The sequence below is a fragment of the Fusarium graminearum genome, chromosome 1 (assembly GCF_000240135.3).
Source record: "Fusarium graminearum PH-1 chromosome 1, whole genome shotgun sequence".
In the NCBI taxonomy this organism is placed as follows: domain Eukaryota; kingdom Fungi; phylum Ascomycota; class Sordariomycetes; order Hypocreales; family Nectriaceae; genus Fusarium; species Fusarium graminearum.
The window spans coordinates 10,540,394-10,563,878 of record NC_026474.1 but is presented as its reverse complement, the minus strand read 5'-3'; the positions used below and the strand labels follow the sequence as shown (position 1 = coordinate 10,563,878).

Below are 23,485 nucleotides of genomic sequence, written 5' to 3'. Positions count from 1 at the left end.
TTCGGGCAGTCTGTACTTTGGTTTTGTGACCTCCCGGAGAGGGCCACAATGGGAGCATAGGGAGATAAGAACGGCATTAGCGGCAGCCTCATCTTCTTTCTCTGTCCTCGCTTTTGTTGTCCTATCGGGACAGGTAAATATGCTACAAGGGGCGTTAGTTCCCCCATCTTTTGAGATATGAATACGAACCCTTCGAGTGCCGGGCTGCAGCCCTGGATGACAAGACTTTCCGGTATGTGAATACCAAACGTGACGGTTTCGTTTGCCTAGTGAATCCTCTGGTAGACACTCGTCCACGAAGGCAGGAAGCGGTGAGAAGCCTAGTTTTGGGGGGAGTCGGCCACCTCTTTTTCTTGCTGCAGCCTCATATTCGATTGGCGTTGAAGGCAGACACTTTGCTTAGTGGCGCACAACCATGTTATGCGCCTGCCTTGCTGACATGATCTCTGGCGTTCCTCACTGTGTCAACCAATGCTGTGTCTGCTGCAACATATCCTTGGTAAGGCGTTCCAAATGATAGATCTTGGAGCGAAGAACCCAGCGACTTGAGGTTGCTGCGTTGCTGCCCAAGGACTAAGAAGACGCCGAATTTCGAGAGCTTTCAAGGCGATATAACTATAAGAGGGGAACCAAATTCGGTAGAGAAGCGGATGTCTTGTTGTTCATCTGTTGTCCCCTTTCCTCTATCAGTCACCGAGGCGCAACATCCTGCGTGGGTTGGTATATCGTTACCTTCAACAAGGCAACGCTACACTTGTAGCACATTTCACACCATTCAGACGACGTGGCTCGCGGAGATGGCAATACACATGAGTGAATCAGACACAAACAGATCCTTGCTGTCCTCAGGGTACAAATGCAACTGCAAACGCAACTAATCGTGCTATCTTGAGCTTTGTCTTTGCTCATCAAGCCTGAGCTGACATGTGTATGACTTGATTGAGAATGACACGACACGATAAAATTCCAGCTCTACTGCTAGGCGAAAAGACCATCATGAAGAGGTGTGTGTTATCACGGAAGTCAAGGCTAACGAGATGAATGCCTCGGTGGTCTCGCCGCCGACAGAGTTGCCTTTTTCATATGTCCTCATCAGTATGCCTATCAAGTCCTCGCAAGGCAATCTGTTCGTTAGCATTCGTCAGCCGCCGCATTTGTCGGTGAGGTTCGCTTCACGAATGACAAGCTTGCGGCACAGCGACACAGTTCTGCGCTTGCTGCCATCCATCACTAAAGTTGAAGGATTCATCTGAGGAGAGTCGCCGCTCGCCCCCAACTGTGTCGGCGTTCGCCGGGAGAGCTGACTGGGGGTATGAATGGACCCAACGCATGATTACATTGGGAAGGCTTCTGGAATGTTTCTATGCCCGTCATGCGCTGTTAGAGCTTCGCGGATGCAGATCCATGATACGAGAAAGGGGCATTATTGAGCGGGCGTCAATTCAGTACAGTGAGCGACATGGGTCAGTCTTCCTGCCAGGTTGTCACAGATGAGAAAGGGTTCTGGGGTCCTGGGGGGTGGTGATGTGTCCGATGACCTTGCCAAAGACGATGATTTCATGGCAGGCGAACCATTTTCAACACTCCTCCTGCACTTACTGTTCGCTACTTCAGTCAGCCTCACTTATACATCTCAAGTTCGTCCAAAAACCTAAACCACGGTCTGTTGAAATGACTGACAATAACCTATTCGGAAAATTTCCTGGCGGTGGTATGCAAGTGCCGGGGGAATCCGCTAGGTTATACAGATAAGACGAGGCGTCCAGACTTGTTCTTGATCAGGCATAGAGACGGTTGCTGATTCTCTGACTAGCCGAGCACCCTGGGAGACTGCCTCGTCATTGTTTTGCGACATGCCAAACTGGCTGCGATTAGATAGCCCGATAGATGCAGGACAAGTTACACAACACTGAAGGTCAAACAAACAAGTGACCGAATTGTGGGGAGCTGTAAAGGTGTGAAGTGAAGGTGTGGGAGATGGCGGAATGACGGTGCCGGGTTTAATTTGTCTGTGCTGTGGATGTGTCAGACAAATCGAGGCCGTTGAATGCCATTTGCCATTGCCATTCCCTGACAGAACTGACTGCCACGGATGTTGATCAATCAACTATCCCTAAAACAAAGTTATTTCGTTGCCTGATGCAGCAGGATGATCTGTTGGCTGTCCAGTAAAGGAACAGCCACTTGATTGGCGTATCTCCTGCGCTTTCTCCATAGTCTTGAGGCTCGTGCATGTGCTTGTGAACATGCTTGTGAACATCGGGCGGTTGTTTAATGGCTTTGCACCACAGAGATCGGCACAACAAGCTGGCCTTGCAGGTGGTGTTGTACTAATGCGAAGCATCGACTTTAGGCCGCCGCATGAAAGTGCATGATGTGATGCAATAAGATGAGACAAAAAAAGAGGATTGGAGAAGGGATTGGCTTGAATGGAAGTGCAATGAGCTACAACATCATCTGCCTCTCTTTTGGCGTTGCGATGGAAGGCACCTTGGGGTTGCAGTGAATTGGGTCATAGCTTCTCGCTACGGCACCTACTCGCCTAGACTAGAACACCAAATGGAAGGCAGGTACGCAGGGGGTAGCTGCAAAGGAGCAGGAGGGGTAACCAGTGCGATGATGGCAAGTTTGAAGTGATGGCAGGCAGGGTAGACAGTAGACAGGGCAGGTACCACCCAAAAGGTGCACTGCATTTTTCTTGTGTAGAGGGATGGTTTTTTTTATTTTGCGCCTACAGAAGGTACAGAAGAAGGTACCTCCTCCTGCGCTGTAGTACGGGCTCTGCCTCGTTGTTCTGCCACCACCAAATCATCCTCAATTATCGCTCCATCGTCATTTTCAACCTGTCTTCTCTGACCGATAGACAAGATAGACGAATCCCGGGCCACGTCGATCTACTTCCTCCCGTTACCGAGAGTCAAAAGCGTTGATTACATTCCGCGGCTAATACGCACCCATGCCCTTTTTCGCTGCACCGAAGCTTCTTTGAACGGTAATCAGGGTCACAAGCACACAAATGAGTATTGGCCAAGCCAACTTTACCTTTTGGCATTGACCGAAATCCGTTGTGCTGGCCTCGCACAGCCCCTATTTGACAGTTGCATACAACACAGTCAGTGTTTCGCTTATCGCTCGTCACCAACTTTGCCCTTATTGCCATCACTACCGCATCCACTCCAGCCAGCCCATGACAGAACCATTTGTTAATTGGCATTCAGCCCCAGCGCATTGCCACGCCCGGTCGCCGCCCAACCGGCAACATCATCAGTTGCCGATTCCCACTGAACCCGCCAATTATGGACAAACTAGACAATTGGCTGCCCTTTGCCTCGAGCCTGCAGCCAAGACGAAACCCCCTAAATGGGTTTCTACCCTGGCTTCTGACCAGACGGAAGCTTAATTCCATACCATCAATTGCAAAATTCCATTGGGCTTAGCAGTCTTGTACAAACTACTGTTGCGCTATTCGCAAGTTCCGTTTGACCCGGAGCTCCGTAAGGCGACTACTCGTTCCTGGTCCTCTCCTCGACCTCCGAGTGCGCTATGTTAGCTTCTTTGTTACTGTTGCATCGCCCGCCATCTTTCCCTCTTCAGGACACCGGCCAAGAATGCGTCACTCTTGATAGGGTACCTACAACCTTGACGCTGTCTCCACACATGCTACTTGTTGTTGTCTCTATCAAGCTTGACTTGACCCTAGTTCCCACCCAATCGACAAAGTCTCGATTACTTACACATCACGAGCCAGCTTGCGCCAAATGCTGCTTCGCCTTCAACCCTTGTTTTGTGTACTGCGTACTGCCCCCCTTGCATTCCTCCAGTCCTCTGTCCTGGAACTGGTTATCTCTTAGCCGTCTGTCATCCAGCTCTGTCCATGCTCTACCTTATCGTGGGTTGGTCCGGGTTCCATGAGTTGGGGTCCCCGGCAGCTACCCTGGTCATGCCCTTAACCCCAGAGTGCAGAGTGCACTATGGAACCCTGACGACACTTGCTGGGCCTTGCTACCAGATGTGGCTGCGGTTGTTTGTGTATGAGAGGTCTCTTACAGTTTCAAGCGCATGCTGCCATCTACCTTTTGTGTATTACACGAGTGACTAACCTCGCCTCACTGACCAATGTGCGATTTGAGCCTCACCTTGACTTACACGTCCTAGCTTGTACTAGTCTACTTTCTGCAACACCCTTCTCCCATATCTCCCTCAAGCATATAACCACTGCTCTCGTCCTCTTTTTATTGATTCATCTATCCATCAATATCATATTAATTCTCATGCCACAGACTTCATCTCTTCCCTTCCAAGACCGCCATCAAGATATTACTTTGGTTGCGGGCTATACTTGCATGTTCTTTGCATCACTTACAACCTCTCTGGAGCTAATTCATAAGTCATCAGCTCGACCTCTCAAACACCCGTGCTTTCCATATCCCAGCTGATCAACTTGCACATTGAACGGTTTCTTCACGTGAAGCAAGCTATCAAAAACAAAAACCATCACAATGGGCTCCAACCAATGGTACAGCAACAGCAACAGCTGGTATCACGCCTCCTCTCCTCAAGATCAGGTCTCATCACCTACGGAGTACTTCTCCGGTTACTACCAGTCCCAACCTATGGCCAGAGATATGAGCTCTGGGGGCAGCTCTCAGGCTTCTACTATTCCCGAGTCACCTGTACAACACAACTATTATGCTGTGTATGGTTCATCACCAAACACCTACTCTGCCTACCAACAGACACCAGGCTATGAGCAACAGTTTTCTTCCGGACAGGCCATGGCCGAGGAGTCTATCATTCCCCGCAGTGAAACGTACGTACAATCTATGATCCAACCAAGACCTGTCTCATTGCTAACTCTTGTGTCTGATTAGCGGTAACGACTGGCCAGTACAGTGTCTTCACCCTGGCTGTCCTGCTCGCCCTTTCAAGCGAACTGCGGATCTTCTTCGTCACTACAAGAACACTCATGCTCCTGAGTCGAGCAAGGACGTCTACTTGTGCGACTATCCTCGTTGCGGTCGCTCCCGAGACCCCTTCCACCGTCGAGACCACTTTCGAGACCATCTTCGTGAATATCACCGTGAAGATATCCAGAAGCGTGGAGCAACTGTCAACGAGGAATGGCTTGAGGGTCGATATGCGCCCGCTGCCTGGTGGCGCTGCCAACGCTGCCTTGTTCGAGTCTACGTCTCCAAGAACGGTTTCGAATGCCCTGGATGCAAGACATCCTGCGAGTCTAAGCGCAAGGAGAAGCGTCGCAGCCGATCCTGAATTCCATGAGCAAGAAAACAGCCTTACACATAGAATCAGCCTACCACAAAGCACCGCAAAACATTACACCCAATGGCTTGAAACTACGACATCGGCTGAGAGTATGTCCACCAAAGTCGTTCAAAACAAGAACTTCTGCCATGTGTCATCTATCTGTAGGCTGTTCTTGCTTTGGATAGCTCACCGACATTGGATATCTCTCACAATCAACCCAGCTTTGACTGCGAAAAGCCTTAGCTGCAGCTCTTGTATACATACTGTTACATCAAAGGACAACAAAACGACCTCAATTCGTCCTGTTTCCTTGCATGCATGCAGCCCACACACACCAAACAAACAACCCTTCTGCAGGATATTTTTGTGCCAGGCATTCTCAATCTTGGCCTTTGCTCCTTCATTCCTCTACCATGAATGTCGCTGGGGATCTGCAGGAAAACGCCCATGCGTTGCAGATCTTATCCCCACTGGGGTGTCTCATCGCGCTGAGGCTGACTTGAGAGAATTGTTCTGGAAGCGGGTAAGGCGGGCAGTCTGTGGGGATCATTTCAGCGTGGCTGTGTATGCACGATGGATGTTTCTGTCATGCTTCCATTCCTTCTTTTGAGTTTCCTTTCTTGGATGGATCTACTGGGATCTGACTGGGGTTCACGATTCGAGTTGAAGGCACCGAGATAAGATTGCGTGTTTATTGGCGGATTGATGACTTAGTGACGTTTATGATGAGACATGAGGCCAACCTTGTTGTACATAGAATGTGTTATTATATAGACGGCGGGGAGTTTTGTTCTTCTTTCTCTATGTTTGGGTGGTCCTGTTAGAATTTATGACGCATTTAGACAAATCATTATTGTATTCTCTGATCATCTGAACCCATGATAGCCGCATTGTAACCCTTCGCTCCAAGATGGCGATACAGCTTGATACCCTTTGTTTTCTCCTTACTCCTTTTTATGTGTCACATAATGGACAAATTCCCCTGTCCTGAACCTGTGTAGCGAGACAAGAAATAAGTGAGTACAATAGTAGGAGATCATCCGTAGCTAGACTAGTCCCTAGTCGCACTACAAGGTTGTATTCCCCGCCGTGCCCACGGACGTAGTGTATGGTTTACACAGCGCCGGAAACTCTCCCCATCCCACAATGCGCGATATGGCGCACTGCATTTCCAGCTCGTGACCACATACGTAGCTTGCGGATTCCTAGCCCCGGCTGACTTCTGAGTCACCTCTAGGCCACAGATCTTGCTTTGTTTCCGATACGTTAGTCTTCCTCAATTGGATCATCGTCATAGTTCGGCATGGCGCGGAAATCAGGCCGCGCTTTGTCCCTGCGCTTCCTCCATCGCCTACCCTTCTTTGGTCCATATAAGGTTACGGATGGTATATTAGAGGGGGCATCGGCAGCTAATCTTCCAATGAAGAGTTGCGGCTGGTGGAATTTGAACTCGGCCTGTAACGGCTCGGGCGACGAAGGCTGAGCAACGATCGAGTCGATGCCATCTGTGGTATCTGCGTTTGCGGTGACCTCCGATAATGACTGTTCCTCCAGGTCTAAGTCCGGGTCTGTGCCCAGTAGCACTCCTATCTGATTGTCCGCGATACCAGGCGTTTGCTTAGTCGATAATGAGCTCTCTCGTGTCGTTGAGGGGGGCTCAGCAACATCACTGCGCGGTGCCGTCGAACTTAAGGCTATTGGTAAGTCTTGGAATATGCAAAGGCCGGTTGTCTTTTTGAGGCCCAGCTCGCGTTTGGTCTGCTCATTCACCTCATCAAGGGCTTTGCGAGTAGTCTCAGCAGGATCGTTATCGAAAACAAACCTTTTCCAAATCTCATCCTCATCTTCAGAGTTTAGTGTCGTTTTCCCTTCGACGTGCTTCTCAGTTACTACTCCGCTCTTATCTTCGTTCTCAGTTAGTAAGTCTAGCATGTCTCGAACATTGGTAGTTTTTCTTGTGTTTTTCCGTGCCGGAAGTATCCAGTCACTTCGAGGCTTGACCCAGGCCTCGCGCCGATCATGATCCGGGTTCTTGAGTGATTCGCGAGTTTGTAGAGCAGCGGGTGTAGTCGAGTCGCCTTCTGTCTGTACTTCAGGCAGTTCTGGTTCGGAACTTAGCATCTCTTTTTGGATATTGTGTGATGAAAAGACGTCAGACGTTCCGGTTTCGCAGGATTGTAGTTGTGGCTCGTCAATCTGACCCAACGATCTCTGTCTTGGAGTTCGAGGTTGGGCTGGGCTTTGTGTTTGCGAATGTTTCTCCGATGAGTTCCAAAATTGGCTGACTCCAGGACTAATAGATCTTGAGGACTCTCTCGCTTCGTTTGTTTGAGCTGGCTCACTTGATGATGTTGCAGTCTTGGAGTTCAACCATAAGTTCCACCGTATATCTTCGGGTGTGATACGACTAGAAGATCGCCTTGGAGCACCTAGAACAGCAGTAGTACTCATATTATCCTCGGAGTCAGGTGAACGTATGTTGATCAGCGAAGGCCGTGTCTCCCGGATTGGTTGTGGTTGATGTATCATAGGTATGTGAGCCTTTGCGACGAATCGAGGTTCATCAGGTCCCTCACGCCTGCTCAGTCTTTGGTTACTATTCTTGTATGCGATATCCAGGGCAGCATTTGAAAGGCTGGATAGTTTGTTCCGAGCATCAAGGCGACCTGGACTTATATCACACTTTCGGGGCTTTATTGTAGCCGTTTTGGGTGCTTGAACATCCGAGGGTAGCTGGTAAGGCGATATTAGTCCCAGATTGAGCGACTTGTCTGGGCTCGAACTAATATGATTGGGGAGGCCTTGTCGCGTAGCAAAACTTCGTACTGAGTTGCTTTCCCGGCTCCAGCGAAGGTTCTGGCTCCCTATGTTGATTCTCATTTCATTGTTAGACAGTCGGCCCAACGTTCTTCTATTGGAGTGGTCATGTTGATCATATGTTGGGAGAAGAGACGTAAGATTTTGTTTGAAGTTGGAGGCTCCTCGTGGTTGGGGAGAACGATCCTTTCGCCAAGTATAGTTCACCTTCAAGGGCTTCTGAGTGCCGACACCCATCCAATCATCCTTTTCAAGTAATCTGCGCCTCTTTGTCGCGATATCCAGTTCTTGGTCGTCTTTCTTGGAATGACGTACTGGGGAAAGCCCGCTGCCAGGCTTCGGGAGTTCAATGTTAATACCCTGAACAAGATCGCGACGAGTAGTTATGTTGGTATCATGCTGTATATGTATGAGTTTCCTCTTTGGTGTTTTTTGCTTCTTTGCAGGAGTCGAAGAGGTCGAGTAGTGGTCCTGGGGCTGTTGTGGTTGTGGTTGCTTAATGTAGTCGGGGACAAATGATACAATGTCTAGACCTTTGCTTGATGAAGGGGTATTCTTCTTAGCTCTAGCTTTTGCAAAGTATTGTTTTTGCCGAGCAGCGTCCTCGTCCCAGCCTTTGCGGCGAGAGTGACGAGCCAGTGCACCTTCAGTCCAGTTCATGTTCGTCAAAGGAGATAAAGGTTGGTCGTGGAGAAATAAGGTGAGTGGAGGTTGAAGAGTCTGTATTAAATATTTCAAGCTGATTAACTCGTGCTGTCAATCATAGTGTTGCTGCAGGACCGACCAACTGCCTTCCTATGACTTGGGCATCATTCGAGGAAGGTCCAATGTGAGACAATTAGGCATCCAACATCAATCGCCCTGTCACTCGGTTTCAACCAGCCGAAATTCCCAACCATTCCGACATGCCTGGTGCCTTGGTATTTATTTCCCTCATAGAAACTACCTAACTAAACTGAATTTACCTTAGTAGGTATGGTTGGGTTAGTATGTTAAACCTGTTGATCAAGCTTGGTGTCAACAAAGCGACACAGCGTTGTGCCGACAGGTAGATTTTTGAGGAGGAACCACAAAGCCTTATGCTAGTAGGTGCCATTGTTCAATAGTGATTTGTGAAAGCTGTTCGAGTATATACTACATAGGTACCTATCTATCTTCATGCTTAATCGTTATTAGAGATGTCAGCCATAATCGTGCAAGATCAAGAAGCATCGCTAGAACCACGATAGGCGAACGCAACACTGTTGGGCCTCGCCTGAGGCAATTTTATCCAATAAACTGTAAGGTTATTACAAGAAGAAGAATTATGCTCTGGAAATTTAAATACCTTCTAAGTTTTTGTAAGAGTATCATGGAGAGATTAAGTCGGGACCAATCAGCGAGCGGTCGCCGGAAGATCTTCGGGTAATTTACCTTAAGAGAAGTCAGACCGAGGGATCTAGGGTTAGATTCCTCAAGTTGAAGTCTCACGACTGAGTTCAATATACAATCAGATCTATCTATCATCTAACCACCCTAACTTGACCCTATCTACTTACAGTTTTCTCTGTCTTGTTCTAGGTATAGCGATAGATACTCTAATATGAGGTAGCAAGTCATCCAAGAAGGGTGCTCTTAACAGTACAGTATCAGTAGTGTAATAAAAAAAAAAATAGACTTCTAAGTAAGGCTATAAGGCTGCCTTATCAATTATAAAACTCTATATTAAAATAAAGCTATAAAATTTTCAATAATAGCCTATATAAGGGGTCCAATGGCTCAGTTAGGTAAATCTATCAATGCAGGTAATATAGGTGCTCTATTATTATAAGACTAAAGCTTACTGCTTCCTCTATCGGTATATAGAGTTCTTAGGTAACCCCCCTAGAGAAGGCCTGGCTATCTACCTGAGGATTCCCTAAAGCTTATGCGTTCGAACCCCATTATAGGATCTTTTTTATAGGTTACGCTATAATTATAACTGTAAGTAAAGAGGGGACCTAAGCCGCTCTCGGTATATACTAATAGAAAGAAGGTTCTATATTAATTTAAGCCGCTATAGGAAATAGTTAATAGAGTTAAGGATAACTGTACTGATAGTTAAGACTCTTAAGTCTAATAAGTGAAGGATATAAAGAAATATTGTATGTATGCAGATAAGAGTTATATGCGAAGTTAAATGCAGGAAGCGAAACCTTCTGTAGTCAATTGAATAGTATCACATGACTCAATCTCACCCCGTCATTTGATGATAAACACCTTGTGACAATAGATTCAACAGTAATCTCAACAGTAGGAAACTCTAATATACAGAGGATGAAACTCACTTACACAGATCGAGATACAGTGTGTTTTTAAGTTGCGCCACTCCAGGCACGGTGCTCGCACAGGCCAGCTAAGCTTCGAGACGATGACAGTGGGGGAGCTCCCTTCAATCCCGTCCCTTGAACGTGGAGCTGCATTTAACATCTAGCGCCAAGACGACAGATTTCACTAATAACCACAACTATCATTCTGCGCAAGACGATTTCTCTACAGATTTGCGCTCCCTAAACCATCATCATGGCCGACGCAGAGGAAAAGGCCCGCAAGGAAAAGATTGCTGCGGCCAAGAAGCGAGTCCGTTCGCCCGTCCCTTCTTATTCCATCACACGACTAACTCAATGCGATTCCAGGTCGAGCAAATGAAGAAGAAGAAGAAGGGTGCCCCAGCCAAACAAACAAAGACAGAAGCAGCCGAAACCCCTGCGCCCGAGCCTGCTGAGGAGAAGACCGAAGACACCCCTGCGGTCGAAGAGAAACCCGCCGAAGAGCCTCCCAAGAATACAGATGATAAGCCAGCGAAGGCGTCTTCCAAAGGACCAAAGAAGCCACTCAAGATTGAAACCAAGGACGAGGACGAGAGTGATAGCGACAGCGATAGCGATAGCGAGAGTGAAAGCGATGACGAGAACTCGCCTGCCGCTACCCCATCCCTTGCACAGCAATCAAAATTGAGGTCTACATCTTTCCGCGCCGGCTCTAACCCTTCAGGAGGGGCAGCATCTCCATTCAGTCCTGATGGCGAGACTGCGCCGGATATCTACAGAAAGCACATGGCTCGGATCGAAGAGCTAGAAAAGGAAAACAAGCGATTGTCTAAAGAGGCTACTGACTCGGAGAAGAGGTGGCAGAAAGCTGAGAACGAGTTGGCCGACATCCGCGAGGCTGAGGGTGAGGAAAGTGGCAAGACTGGCAGTCATGATGATGGCCTTTTGGATAGCTTGGTAAGTGGCAGGCCTGTCCTTTGCTCTTAAGCCTGCTAACACTTTCACAGAAGAGCCAAATGGCCGCCCTCGAACGTCAAAATGCTCAGCTCCAACAACAGGTGTCGCGTGGACCCAGCCATGGCCATCGCCAATCCGTGTCAATGGCTACACCACCGGCGGATTTCAAGGCCGAGTTGGAGGCCAAGACAGCGACCATTGAGTCTATGGAAATCGAGATTTCAAAACTTAGAGCCCAGGCCGAGCGCCACGCCAGCGGATCATCATCGGAGAAGGAGCAGGTTACCGCTCTCGAGGATAAACTTGCGCGTGCTGAGGCTGCGGCAGGCAAGGCTCAGCGCGAGCTCCAGGACCTCAAGCGCAATCTTGAGAGAACAGCAGAGAAGGCAGTGCGCGAGGGCAGCGAGCGGACGAGTGCTGAAACCAAGGTCAAGACTCTCGAGCATGAACTCGAAGAAGTGAAGAATGCGCGTGACGAGCTTGAGAAGAAGGTCGAAGCTTTGGATAAGAAAGCCACGACCCTCACCACATTACACAAGGAGCAAGATTCTCGTCTACAAGCAGTCAAAAAGGAGAAGGAGAAGGCGGAACATCAAGTCACAGAGCTGCAGGAAAAGGTTGAGAAGCTCGAAAGTGAAAACACGAAACTCAAGAGCCGCAAGTCCTTAGAAGGCGGTGGCGGATTGGACGATGAAGGTGTTGACGAGCTTGAGGATGAGGAACGCCAAAAGCTTGAAAGGAAGATCCGTGCTCTTGAGAGCGAGGTTCATGAGCTGAGGAGCGGGGCATGGATTGAAAAGCGCCGTGAGCTGGAGGCAACAAGCCCAGGTTTCCAGGATGTCGACCTCACTACAGGACATGGTATGTCTCCCACTCAACGAAGAAAGTCTGGCCCCGGCGGAATCGGCGATTTCTTCACAAGTGGTCTCAATGCACTCGCTGGGGGTGGTGATGACGAGTTTCTCGAGGACGATGATATGGACTTTGACGAAGATGCGTTCCGCAAGGCGCAAGAGGAAGAGTCTAAGAGGAGACTCGAGCGGATTAAAGAGATCAAGCGATCACTCAAGCACTGGGAAGGGTGGAGGCTGGATATTGTTGACATCAGGAGAGGGGGTAATGAGGGCGTTGGTGAGATCTTTGATGTCTAAGTCGAGCATCGTCGTTTGTAATGGATATTAGGTGAAATGAGTTATGAGGATGGAATATGTACTACCCAGAATAGAAAGATATTCCGAGAAGATATATGGATAGGTTATTGATGACTACTTTCACTCACATAATTGTTCTGTTCGTATATCTGCATAGCGCCTGGCATCCTACCCTATGTCAACCGAATTTGAGATGTTGATCAAGAAACGAAACACGATGTCACGATAGTGGTCGTTAAATTACTATAAGGTATAAAGTGTAGATCAGCGTCGTATTAGTCCTCGTTGTCAAAAGTAGAAACAGATTCAGCGGACTAGGCAATAATATAGTCTCTGAGCATCAACATAGGTAAAGAGTCTCTCATGTAAGCAGCATAAACTAACTTGTTGCCATCGGCCATTTTTTATACTCCGAGGGAGAGATCGATACTATTTCTGTCCTTCTGATACCACGATGAATGTGTCTCGGCATCTCATGCCCTTTGTTTTCAGTTCGGACGATGACCGTAAGGCAATATGACATCCCCCGATGACGGCGCGGAGAGTGGATACAGACCGGAGATCCGAGACGGAGAACGGAAATGCGTTCCGCGCCGAGATGCAAAGCTCCGCGACTGGTTATTTCCGGTGCGGTTTGTCAATTGGGTTATTGAGGCTAGCACAGGTTAAAGAGCGGGATATCAACGGCATTAGACTGGCCATGACGAATGTGTAGCTATAAGGCTGTTAAGAATGTTATCTATAGCACTATATGTTCCTGTGAGCTTCGGCACTATAACTCGTGTGACGCATTCCTTCGGGGATAGTAATACCGAGATGAGGCAAAAAACGAGAGCGGCTGTCATGCACGAAATCCAGTGCCCAAGAAAGACATGGCCCACTAAAGCGGGGGACTCAATGCGGAACCCATATAAACTAGCGCTAACCGTCGAGACTGGGACTGGCTAGAGGCTTTTTCCCGCTGCTTGCAGGTCTTGACGAGATGCCCCAGCTCGGTCAGGTACCGAGCCTCATCAACAAAGAACCTGGCAAGAAGAGGATGGAGAGTGTACTCGAGACACGCCCTCACTGTTTGGGGGGATGTGACGGAGTTTCTGCGCATCCAAAGACTCTAGAAAAGTATCGTGAGGTTGAGGAACAGAGCGCAGGTTGAGCTTCATGTCTGGGACGGGAACGTCATATGTATACACTTTAGATAGAGGGACGATAAACCCCTGTCATAGCATGCGATTGTCTAAAAGGATCATGTCAGCCATTGTTATTTTACCGCAACATCCGTCTTCGGAAGGCCGTTGTCGGCAGAATTAAACATGAACATCCTTTGAGTCCTTTTATCTATCTCGGCTGAAGTCCCATCCAAATTTGCATCATCGTCTTGTTCTTCTCTTGTCTGCAACTTCAAGCTCGGTAGCAAAGAGTTCATTGTCCAAAAGACGACGTTTTGTAAGTGCATCTTTCTATGTCATGCCTAGCTTCCATGAGAGGTCAGAGGTCAGCCACAAAAGAGCTGTCATGATACATATCGTCATACAACGAGACGACATTCTCATTCCCCTCCTCTCCAGATTCTACATTTGATCAGGACTTTATTATTCGCACCCTTTGAAGGGAAGAAAGAGGCAATTACTATGTTTCAAAAGCCCTCAAAACATAGATTGTCTCATACCTACCCTTATTTCCCCCTCATCTAGTCCTGGCTATTACTCGCGCAACTGCAACTAACACCTGATGCTTCCCCCAGCTTCCAAACAAACAACTAGCGGCGCCTCTTTGATCAAATTCACCCCGTCTCATTGGGGGGCAAGGTCACATTAACTTACCCCGTATTCTTGACATCGCATCGCATCGTCGGTTTTCCTCTCGGTCGCCGCCACAGAAACCGGCTACTTCCTCGGCTGTCAGTGTAAAAGACCCCAGGCACCTTCCTCAACCCGACCCTCCGATCTCCACCTCCGAACCCCAAGGTCCAAGACCCAAACCAACCGCCCCTCCCCGCGCTTGTTTTGTTGCTGCAGTCGCAGTTGCAGTTCGGATACAGCATCCCCAAAGGAAGGACCTTCCCTAGCTCAAGTCAAGTCCAGCCCAGTCAATCTCCCGGCGACGATTCCCGAGTCCGTTTCCCGTTCTCGTGCCGTGACCCTTTTTAAACTCTTTTATAAACCTCCACCCTCTTCTTTTTCTTCTCTTTTTCTGCCCATCATGCCCGTCGCTGCTCTCGCCTCTTCCGTCCCGCGATCTCTATTCTCCTCTTCGCTGCGCCGTGTCGCTTATACTTCCACCACTATCCGCCCTGTTCGCGCTTCATTCGGTGCTATCCAAACCATCTCCCCATTTGCAGTCCGCACAATGGCTTCCTCCACTCAGAAGATCAAGGTCAAGAACCCCGTCGTCGAACTCGACGGTGATGAGATGACCCGCATCATCTGGCAGGTCATCAAGGACAAGTTCATCCACCCCTACCTCGACATCGACCTCAAGTACTATGATCTCGGTCTTGAGTACCGTGATGAGACCAACGACCAGGTCACCATTGATGCCGCCGAGGCCATCAAGAAGTACTCTGTCGGTGTCAAGTGTGCTACCATCACTCCCGATGAGGCTCGTGTTGAGGAGTTCAAGCTGAAGAAGAGTAAGTCCATACCTGTCCTGCATTGTCTTAGTTCGCGCTGTGTCTTGCTATTCCCCACCACCAATCGCAACCCCGCATGCATGAGAACATGCAGGAGAAGCGACACGAGGGGCAATGAGCAGGAACATGGCGAATCAGACATACAGTAAGCCTGATAAGATTGAGCATTGCTAACTTGCATGTCCAGTGTGGCTTTCTCCCAACGGCACCATCCGAAACGCTCTTGGCGGTACCGTCTTCCGTGAGCCCATTGTTATCCCCCGTATCCCCCGTCTGGTTCCTGGCTGGAAGAAGCCCATCATCATTGGCCGTCACGCCTTTGGTGACCAGTACCGCGCCAAGGATGCTGTCCTGCCCGGTCCCGGTAAGCTCTCCATGGTCTACACCCCCGAGGGTGGCCAGCCCGAGGAGATTGAGGTCTTCCAGTTCAAGGAGGGTGGTGGTGTTGCCCAGACTCAGTACAACACCGACGAGTCCATCACTGGATTCGCTCACGCTTCTTTCAAGCTCGCCATTGACAAGGAGCTCCCTCTCTACATGAGCACCAAGAACACCATCCTCAAGAAGTACGATGGTCGCTTCAAGGACATCTTCCAGGAGATCTACGAAACCACCTACAAGAAGGAGTTCGAGGCCAAGAAGATCTGGTACGAGCACCGTCTCATTGACGACATGGTCGCCCAGATGATCAAGAGCTCCGGTGGTTACATCATGGCTCTCAAGAGTGAGTTTTCCACGTGATTTCTGAACACTCGTTCAGCTATCATATCATGTAATACACAAGAAGAAAATGCTAACAGCTTTCCAGACTACGATGGTGATGTCCAGTCTGACATTGTCGCCCAGGGCTTCGGCTCTCTCGGTCTCATGACCTCTGTCCTCATCACACCCGATGGCAAGACCTTCGAGTCTGAGGCTGCCCACGGCACCGTCACTCGCCACTACCGTGAGCACCAGAAGGGTAACGAGACCTCCACCAACCCCATTGCTTCCATCTTCGCCTGGACCCGTGGTCTCATCCAGCGTGGTAAGCTCGACGACACCCCCGATGTCGTTGCCTTCGCCGAGGGCCTTGAGCAGGCTTGCATTGACACCGTCGACATTGACGGTATCATGACCAAGGATCTTGCCCTTGCCACTGGCAAGTCTGAGCGCAAGGACTATGCCACCACCAACGAGTACCTTGATGCTGTTGAGCGCCGCCTCAAGAAGACTCTCAAGGAGAAGCTGTAAATGTCTTTGCAATGATTCTCAGACTCCCCCTAATCACTCAAAACCTTCCGCTCCCGCCTTCTGGTCTCTTGTAACGACAAGAGCACACTCTCTTTCATGAACTCATCAAGCATCGGCGTCGGATTTGTTGTCATCATCTGAATAGCATCTCACTCCAGTCTTGAAAACCACAAGAACCTCACCTCTTGTGGCCTCTTGACCACTCGTCTTCTCAACAGAAAAGAAGATGGCGTTGTCAAGTGCATTCATGCACAGGAACTCGCTGCAAGGTCACATGCAGCGGGCTAACGATTTATGAAGAACGTTCCTCCATCGTCATCGTGGTTGGATAGGATGTTGGGCTTCTGAATATGTAAAGGCAAAGATATGAGAGAGGAGGTTAGCATGATACATCCTGCATAGCTGAGGAGTAGATGCTATGTAGATAGAAAGCTTCTTGCTCTTAGCACATTAGACATAACGGGATACCCAGCCCTGCTTTATAGTTTTCCACACCTCACTCTTCCCTGGCCGTTGACATTGTGACTCCTTGATCCCCATAGTACACTCTTCCTAGTTCCCCTTAGTCGCGGAGTAACGGAGTCATAACACGAGCTTTCAATCTTAAAGCAAATCTATTGGGTCTGGTTATCCCTGCACCTCAGTTTCTCACATGTATGATACACAGTACATCATCGCACAGTTGCTCTTCCAAGGTGGTCGCTTCCTCACAACGCCTCTTTTTTTCATTTTGCTTGCTATCAAACCTCGGTAGTTGTCCGTAGCTAGCGTAACCGACACCCAATCTCCAAAATAATTCCCTGATTGAGAAAAAAAGAAACATCAGTAGCAGAGAACTCCCTATTTCCCCCTTCCCCTCCCTTCCAAAAAAGAAACCCCAGCCCCCGTCTGTCTGTCCCCCATGCTGGGAGACGGAAGAATGCCGAGGCTTAAGCCCACACGTGTACACATAAGGAAATGGATCGTGTAACGAGGGCTGAAAGTGTGAAAAATGAACAGAATGAAAATGGTACCCGTAGACCCAAGTCGTCCCGATCGATACGGCCCTCGGTTAGCCGGAAGGAGGGCCAAGGTTGTAGAGGCATACAATTATGGTACCGGGGTTTGGGTGTTGCGTACATATGGATATCCGTGAAGCTTCATTCTTGATTTCGATAGTAATACATGTCATGGTGTGAGCTCATACAGGAGAGCGGCTATTCTCGCTCTGAGTGAGATCCTCCAAAGACCGTCCGGATCTAGTCGGCTTGGGCGGCAGAAGCCTCCTTCTCCTTCTTTGGCTTGCGCGCACTGGGTGTCCCCTCTGCTTCGCTCTTACGCTTCTTCTTCGTCGGCCTTGTCGATGAGCCGCGGGGCTTGTATCCAGTGTCGTCTTCGTTATTCCTCTTGCGCTTGCCACGGCTGATGGGCGTTGAGGCAACATCTGGCTCCTCGTCCATGCTGACATCAACGTCGCGGTCTGCTGCGACTGCGCGAGCGGCTGCGCTGACGCGCTTGCCCCTGGTGCTCGCCCTTCCACCACGCTCGCCTCGTGATCCGCGCGTCTTGCGCCCACCGGTATGGCCACCCTCGTTATCATCTGCATCACCGTGTGCCTCGCCGTCCTGGAGGAATATCTTGGGGGCATGTTTACGCAGCCAATTCGTTACACTAGTAGGATTCTTGAGATGCGGGTGTGATTGTTGATGATTGCCTGGATGGGCGCGAGGGGCGAGCGTGGGGAGATGTTGGGAACCGTTATCGAGAGCCATGTCGATATCGTAGATGTAGTTGTCGATGTCATCGGCGGATAGGAAGTCGGCTGGGAAAGCTTCGCCCTCTGGGGCCTTGAGTTCGCTGACGATCTGCGGTAGTGACTCCTTGGCAGTGCTGTATGTTGAATGCGGAACACTGCTAACGAGATCTTCGAGTCTTTTTCTTGGGGTGTCTTTGCGCAGTTCGTATTCTTCATCCAGGGGCAGGACAGGCGCTTTGGAATCTGATGAAGGCTGAAGGGATACCTCGACCTGCTTCTCGGGAGGAATCTGCGGGGAGTTGTTGATATCGAGTAATAGATCCAGTAGACGACTGTTGGTATCGTTGTTAGCATCCCCTTCAAAATTACGTAGTTGAACCTTGGAGATGGCGTACTCATTCTCTACAGCCAAGCGCTTGACGAGCGCCGCAGCCTTGTCCTCTTGCTTGTGTAGCTCCTCTCCATCGTGCATCTTCTGATCGAATACGATGCGCATCTTTCTATACTTCTTCTTCCATGACTTGTAGCCAGCGCGATGGCGAGAGGCGCCCTCGGTTTTGACGGGGGAGTCTTCCATGGCGAGGGAGAGCGAGGCGCGACCGGAAGCGTAGATGATGGTCAGTTGAAAACGCGCAGGATTACGAAAAAAGGAATGGGTTTCGCGGGGGTTGGTGATACGACGGGCGCGTTGTTGTGGGTGTTGATAAAATTGGAATTGAGGATGCTCGTGATGTTGACACAATGGAAATAATGAAAGGGTCAGTAGCAGGGTTTGCCAATAAGATTTGTTGGTTTGGGGCCTTGCGCAACCAAGTTCTGGGACAGCGACGGGTGGTGTTCTTGGATTAGATCGGTACGTACCTTACAGTAGCTCAGGTACACGCCTGAGCTGGTATGGAGCTGACCTACGCCTCAGATGAGCTATGTAGTCGGTTCAAGTATCTCCCAACTCAAAAGGTGAATTAACGAGGTCAATGAATGGTTTGTTTTATACATGTATTTAAACAGGTTCAAGCAAGTTCTGGGTATCGTTGTATTTCTGTAATCTCTGCTATGTGTCGCACAATGAATTTGGACATGGGGTCCAGGGTAAGTATGACACCATCGTTGAGATGCAGCAGAAGTAATAGACATTGATCAAGTGCTAGCTTCTGTTAAGAAACAGGAATCAGAGTCAAATTGTGCCTTGGGCTGTCACGATTACAGTCTTAAATCTTGGTGTCTCGAAAAATAATAATGTGAAACGAGGCATTCTCGGATTGGCCTTTAGCCTCCGAATCCATTAGACTATTCTCCATATTCGAATCATCATGATGCTACCTCCTTTCCTAATGTGTCCAGCTCCTCTGTGATAAATTCTGCAGCATTGACCATTTCCGTGCTGCCGTAAACAACCCTCTTCTTCGCTCTATCACCTCCTGTGCGGCTTACCCACTCCTGCAGGTTGCCGTACTCATCCATGCTGCCACCACCAACTGTGAAAACGACAGCTTCGCTGAACCCTTGCCGTCTTTGGCCGAAACTAGCAGTTTGACCAGGCACTTGAGACCCAGGCATACCACCCGGCGTGCTGGTGCCTGCACCCGACCGCACAGCGCTAGGAGGAGGCATAGTGCCTCGAGCATTGGCTGATCGAGGATCATAGTAGAGGAAGTGTTCTGTCTTGGCAATGGCAGAAGACGAGGCAGAAGAAGGGTCCATGATAGATTCAACGATCTTGGTAACAGTAAAGTCACGATCAGCGGGAAGGAAGTTCTTCACACCACTAATAAGACTCTCAAAGTTGGATGACAGTCCGGTGGGGACTCCCGATTCCTTGAGGCGGTCAGTGAGACGCGAGGACATTGAAGAGAAGCGTCCAAAGAGATCCGATGTTTGAGCTGGTTGGGCGGTGTTGTTGATGGTGGTAAGCTGTGTCATCTTGGTAGTTGCGCGAACCCTGTCCTAGTTAGTAAATATAGCTTAAATGAGTGTATACAACTCACTGTCGAACATAGGGCAGAGACGAGACATCTGCGCCAGCTTCTGAGAGAGCCTTCTCGAAGCTCTCGAATTCTTGTCGGTTAACTTCCTGCTCGGTGCTCAAGAACCAGATGATGAACAGTCGCAGTTTGTCGACAGGATCAGTACCCTTGTTGTCGTCCTTGATGATCTCCATAATCTGGGCCTTGGTTTGCTTCACAACGTTCTCTTCCAACTGGAAATAGTTGTCGAGCTGGCGGTCTTTGATGCCTGTTAACAAAGCTGCCAAGATATTCATGTGCATATCAAGAATGCCCTTGCGTTCTCTCATTTCGGGTAGTAGCGTTATTGCCGCCTTGAGATGTTGAGCGCTGGCGCTGGTATCGGCTTGGAGGTCCTCGAGATCCGTCACACCGGTTTTCTTTGTGATTGCAGCTGTGTCCTCTTTGTATTTGGTCAACTCAGCATCGATGTCCTCCGCCACTTGAGGGAATGGACTGCCCGCATTCTTGGCCCAGAAGAAGTCGCTTGTCGTCAGATCGTAGCCTTTCTTGGTAGGCCCCTTTTCCGGGTTTCCTTCTTCCACAGGAGTTTCAATGGTAATGCGATTCAACTTCATATTGAGAACGTCGTGAACTAGACTCTGGTATGTCCAAGAATGCGAAAGCATAGGTATCAAGTCGATGTTTCTGTCGAGAAGAATGAGAACAGGCCGAGAAGAGTGAGTACCGGATGATGCATTGGGCCTGGGTCCTGAAAAGAGGTTGTCCTTGGAGTTTAGGATATGATCTCGAAGCTTGCGATCAAGTTGAGCAGCTACCATCTCAGCAGCAGCGCCCTTGGGGCATCGGATAATGGGAATAACACCTATCAACATATCAGCACACTGTTTTTCGAGTCATATTTTCGACATACCCATGGTGGCGATCACACTAAAGAGACCGCTCACAATCTTGTCCACTACTCGGTCAAGCTCCTCATCGCTTGTGGCTGCACTGTTCAATGCCCAGTATGTATGCTCCTTTTGCATACCCAAGCTGAACAAGTCAGGCTCAGCGACGATGAAGTTCAAATACTGGTCAAACAACTGGGCGATATGTTCGGATGTGCCTGCTGTGGCTGTTTGTGTTGCAAAGTCCTCGAGAAGAACACGAGGGAGTGATGAGAGGAAGTTGATATAAGCAGGGGTGTATAATCCTTTCTGTAAGTCGGAAGTAATGGCCTGCAGGTTTTGCGCATTTGGTTCGAGGAGGTAGATGACTGGGACATCGGGGATAGGGTGTCTTGCGCCGCCAATGTGCCTGCGCAGCTTGTGTCAATATTGTATTTTTTGCTTCATGCTCGTTGACTTACATGTGCATTGTTACACCCATTGCGCGCAAGTCGCTGACACGCATTACACTGCTGATAACATCTCGACCAAGATCGTCAAAGACCAGGACTTTCCAGATAGGGTTGCCATCAGCGTCGAGAATGGGCGCAACAGGAGCAAGAAGACCGTTGGCATGCGCCTCGTCAGCTTCGGAGGATTCGACGGTCTCGTTCAGGTTGAGGATTTTCTTGAGGGACGCTGATGAAAGCGTTAGCGGAAAGACAAGAAGCGCTCTAGATACAATATCACAAACCTATTTGGCGATCGCGTAGAGAGTTGCCCTTGGTCGCCATGTTGGCGAATGACGTCGGGGCGCCTGAGAATTGAAGAGTGGGATGTGAAGTTCAGGAGTTGTATGAGGAATACGGTTTGTCCGTAGTTCGAACGTGTGGATAAAGTGTATGCCAAAAGTATGAACTATGGACTTGTCAATTTAATCCGAATAAGAATTGTCAGTCAATCTTAGGCGTGAGAAATTGTATTGCTTGATGCCACTTGAGGCCACGATCCAATACCAAAGCAAACCGACTGTTGGGAAGCTCCCCTACAAGCGCGCAAGATGGAAGCACGGACCGAGACAAGCGCCGACACGATTGGACATGGAAAGTGCCACGGTGCTGGGCCCGCTGAGTTACAAGGGGCCAGCCGCTGATGAGACCAGTTCGAATTGTGGAGCTTCCTTCCGTTATGCCTGATATTGCGGGTTTATGATAGCACTTGGTGCCTGAAAAACGGGGCCAGACTCTAACACGTCCAGTTCCATTCTCAGTTGCGAACAGCCAGGGACTTCTTTTCATTCTCTTTGATCCGACGACACCTCATCAACCCCCATCATCCATCGCGACAATACGCTGCGTCGGCGCTCAACTAAGGCGCATTTAAATACCAGCGGCGCTTAATATTCTGGATTCGATTCGATTCGTGTTCATCTTTTTCATCTGCGCCTGTATCGCCGCCTCGCACTGGCGAACTGACGGATCGCCCTTTTGTACTGCCTTCTTTCTACCTTCCTCCCGACAGGTCACGCCTACGTTCGATAATGTTGTAAACACCACGCGACTTGCGCAATATACAGATGGGATAGGATTTCTCTGCATCTTTTGGTAGGAAGACGGACAAAGCTCCCGTATCGAAGGAACTGTTTTTTGAATCAAAGGGTATGCCCAAACTTGACCCCGTTCCCTTTCCCTATCTGCACCAATCAATCATTTTACCTCTGTCGCGTCATTCTGCATGGCTCGACCACCCCATCAGAAACAAAGCAGCAGTATTGTATCCGTGATTTCTCTATAACAATGGAAACAACTACTCGGACTCTGCAGCATTTAAATTGCAAGCCGATGAGATGGTGACCGTCATGGAGACTGGCTTGGAGATAAAAGCTCCTCCGTGTCGCCTTCTAGGAGCAGAAAGCTGCGATGGCTGGGTGACCAAGACGCTCATGTGGCGAAATCTCGGTGTATACAACCTGGCCAGCTTAGAAGCTACGCGAACGCGAACCTAAAAAAGCCGCGGCGCAAGTGTTTTGATGATAAAAGAAGCATCCAGACAAGGCCAAAAGGGCGTTCTCGTTCTGGCTGATGATCATCGTCTCGCGACGTTGCAGCATCAGTCAAGCTGCTTGCGTGGTACAGGGGCTGGGTGATAACGATAACGCTTCCTTCAGCACCCTCAGCGACATCTCAGGGACCATACGCGCTAAAATGCGGGTGCACACGCATCTCAAGAAACAGTGGCTCCACCATCAAAGAAATCTCCAGAATGTCGCAACCAACAAGTCGATTCCATCTTTTGCAGACAAAGTTACTGTACATTGCCAGATGTTAATTTTGGTTCTGGAGTTTATCTTTTCCTGTTTCTTTTGGGCTTCTTTGTCACCCACCCATTGCAGTCTTTGTCCGACCACAGCGAGACACCCATTTTTGACTGCAGCTGCTGAGCTACTGGATGGACGCTCTTTATATCACTGCTTCACGTCCATAATCCGCTTCTTACTTCCATCTCTTCTGCTATTTTCTCTTTACTATCAAATACCAGTTCTCACACATTTTACAATCATTTTTTGCTGGCCTTGCT

General features: G+C 49.2%; 7 protein-coding genes across 7 annotated transcripts in view; 4 read left to right on the top strand and 3 right to left on the bottom strand.

Annotated features, from left to right (window-relative positions):
- FGSG_13746 (uncharacterized protein) overlaps nt 1–174 on the top strand; it is a gene marked incomplete at its 3' end in the record, with an annotated part of 2,451 nt that extends 2,277 nt beyond the window's left edge. The window contains exon 4 of the mRNA XM_011321015.1: nt 159–174. Coding sequence (XP_011319317.1) covers nt 159–174 — 16 coding nt within the window. The remainder of the gene's footprint in view (nt 1–158) is intronic.
- Nucleotides 175–4,499: 4,325 nt separating this feature from the next.
- On the top strand, nt 4,500–5,271 carry FGSG_10350 (uncharacterized protein; the record flags this gene model as incomplete). The annotated part of the gene is made up of 2 exons (XM_011321014.1): nt 4,500–4,810; nt 4,872–5,271. 2 exons carry the CDS (start codon nt 4,500–4,502, stop codon nt 5,269–5,271), a joined length of 711 nt encoding a protein of 236 aa, XP_011319316.1.
- Nucleotides 5,272–6,531: 1,260 nt separating this feature from the next.
- Nucleotides 6,532–8,742, bottom strand: FGSG_10349 (uncharacterized protein; the record flags this gene model as incomplete). The annotated part of the gene is made up of 1 exon (XM_011321013.1): nt 6,532–8,742. One exon carries the CDS (start codon nt 8,740–8,742, stop codon nt 6,532–6,534), a length of 2,211 nt encoding a protein of 736 aa, XP_011319315.1.
- A 1,798-nt stretch (nt 8,743–10,540) lies between these two features.
- On the top strand, nt 10,541–12,568 carry FGSG_10348 (uncharacterized protein). The gene is made up of 3 exons (XM_011321012.1): nt 10,541–10,680; nt 10,737–11,327; nt 11,378–12,568. The coding sequence occupies exons 1-3, from the start codon at nt 10,624–10,626 to the stop codon at nt 12,476–12,478; spliced, it is 1,749 nt and encodes a 582-aa protein (XP_011319314.1). The 5' UTR covers nt 10,541–10,623; the 3' UTR covers nt 12,479–12,568.
- A 1,255-nt stretch (nt 12,569–13,823) lies between these two features.
- On the top strand, nt 13,824–16,839 carry FGSG_10347 (uncharacterized protein). Its single transcript, XM_011321011.1, has 4 exons — nt 13,824–13,921; nt 14,220–15,107; nt 15,295–15,831; nt 15,916–16,839. The coding sequence occupies exons 2-4, from the start codon at nt 14,678–14,680 to the stop codon at nt 16,338–16,340; spliced, it is 1,392 nt and encodes a 463-aa protein (XP_011319313.1). The 5' UTR covers nt 13,824–13,921; nt 14,220–14,677; the 3' UTR covers nt 16,341–16,839.
- Nucleotides 16,840–16,929: 90 nt separating this feature from the next.
- On the bottom strand, nt 16,930–18,824 carry FGSG_10346 (uncharacterized protein). The gene is made up of 2 exons (XM_011321010.1): nt 18,471–18,824; nt 16,930–18,407 (listed from the first exon to the last, which is right to left on the bottom strand). Exons 1-2 carry the CDS (start codon nt 18,650–18,652, stop codon nt 17,579–17,581), a joined length of 1,011 nt encoding a protein of 336 aa, XP_011319312.1. The 5' UTR covers nt 18,653–18,824; the 3' UTR covers nt 16,930–17,578.
- A 559-nt stretch (nt 18,825–19,383) lies between these two features.
- FGSG_10345 (uncharacterized protein) lies at nt 19,384–21,702 on the bottom strand (the record flags this gene model as incomplete). The annotated part of the gene is made up of 5 exons (XM_011321009.1): nt 19,384–20,014; nt 20,061–20,904; nt 20,953–21,338; nt 21,391–21,607; nt 21,663–21,702. The coding sequence occupies 5 exons, from the start codon at nt 21,700–21,702 to the stop codon at nt 19,384–19,386; spliced, it is 2,118 nt and encodes a 705-aa protein (XP_011319311.1).
- Between the last annotated feature and the right edge of the window lie 1,783 nt (nt 21,703–23,485).

Coding starts and splice junctions, on each gene's coding strand:
- FGSG_10347 (XM_011321011.1), top strand. CDS start 14,678: ATGCCCGTCGCTGCTCTCGCCTCTTCCGTCCCGCGATCTCTATTCTCC. Junction 15,108..15,294: donor GGAGTTCAAGCTGAAGAAGA/GTAAGTCCATAC, acceptor TTGCATGTCCAG/TGTGGCTTTCTCCCAACGGC. Junction 15,832..15,915: donor TTACATCATGGCTCTCAAGA/GTGAGTTTTCCA, acceptor ACAGCTTTCCAG/ACTACGATGGTGATGTCCAG.
- FGSG_10348 (XM_011321012.1), top strand. CDS start 10,624: ATGGCCGACGCAGAGGAAAAGGCCCGCAAGGAAAAGATTGCTGCGGCC. Junction 10,681..10,736: donor TTGCTGCGGCCAAGAAGCGA/GTCCGTTCGCCC, acceptor ATGCGATTCCAG/GTCGAGCAAATGAAGAAGAA. Junction 11,328..11,377: donor ATGGCCTTTTGGATAGCTTG/GTAAGTGGCAGG, acceptor ACACTTTCACAG/AAGAGCCAAATGGCCGCCCT.
- FGSG_10346 (XM_011321010.1), bottom strand. CDS start 18,652: ATGGAAGACTCCCCCGTCAAAACCGAGGGCGCCTCTCGCCATCGCGCT. Junction 18,408..18,470: donor CGCTTGGCTGTAGAGAATGA/GTACGCCATCTC, acceptor CGATACCAACAG/TCGTCTACTGGATCTATTAC.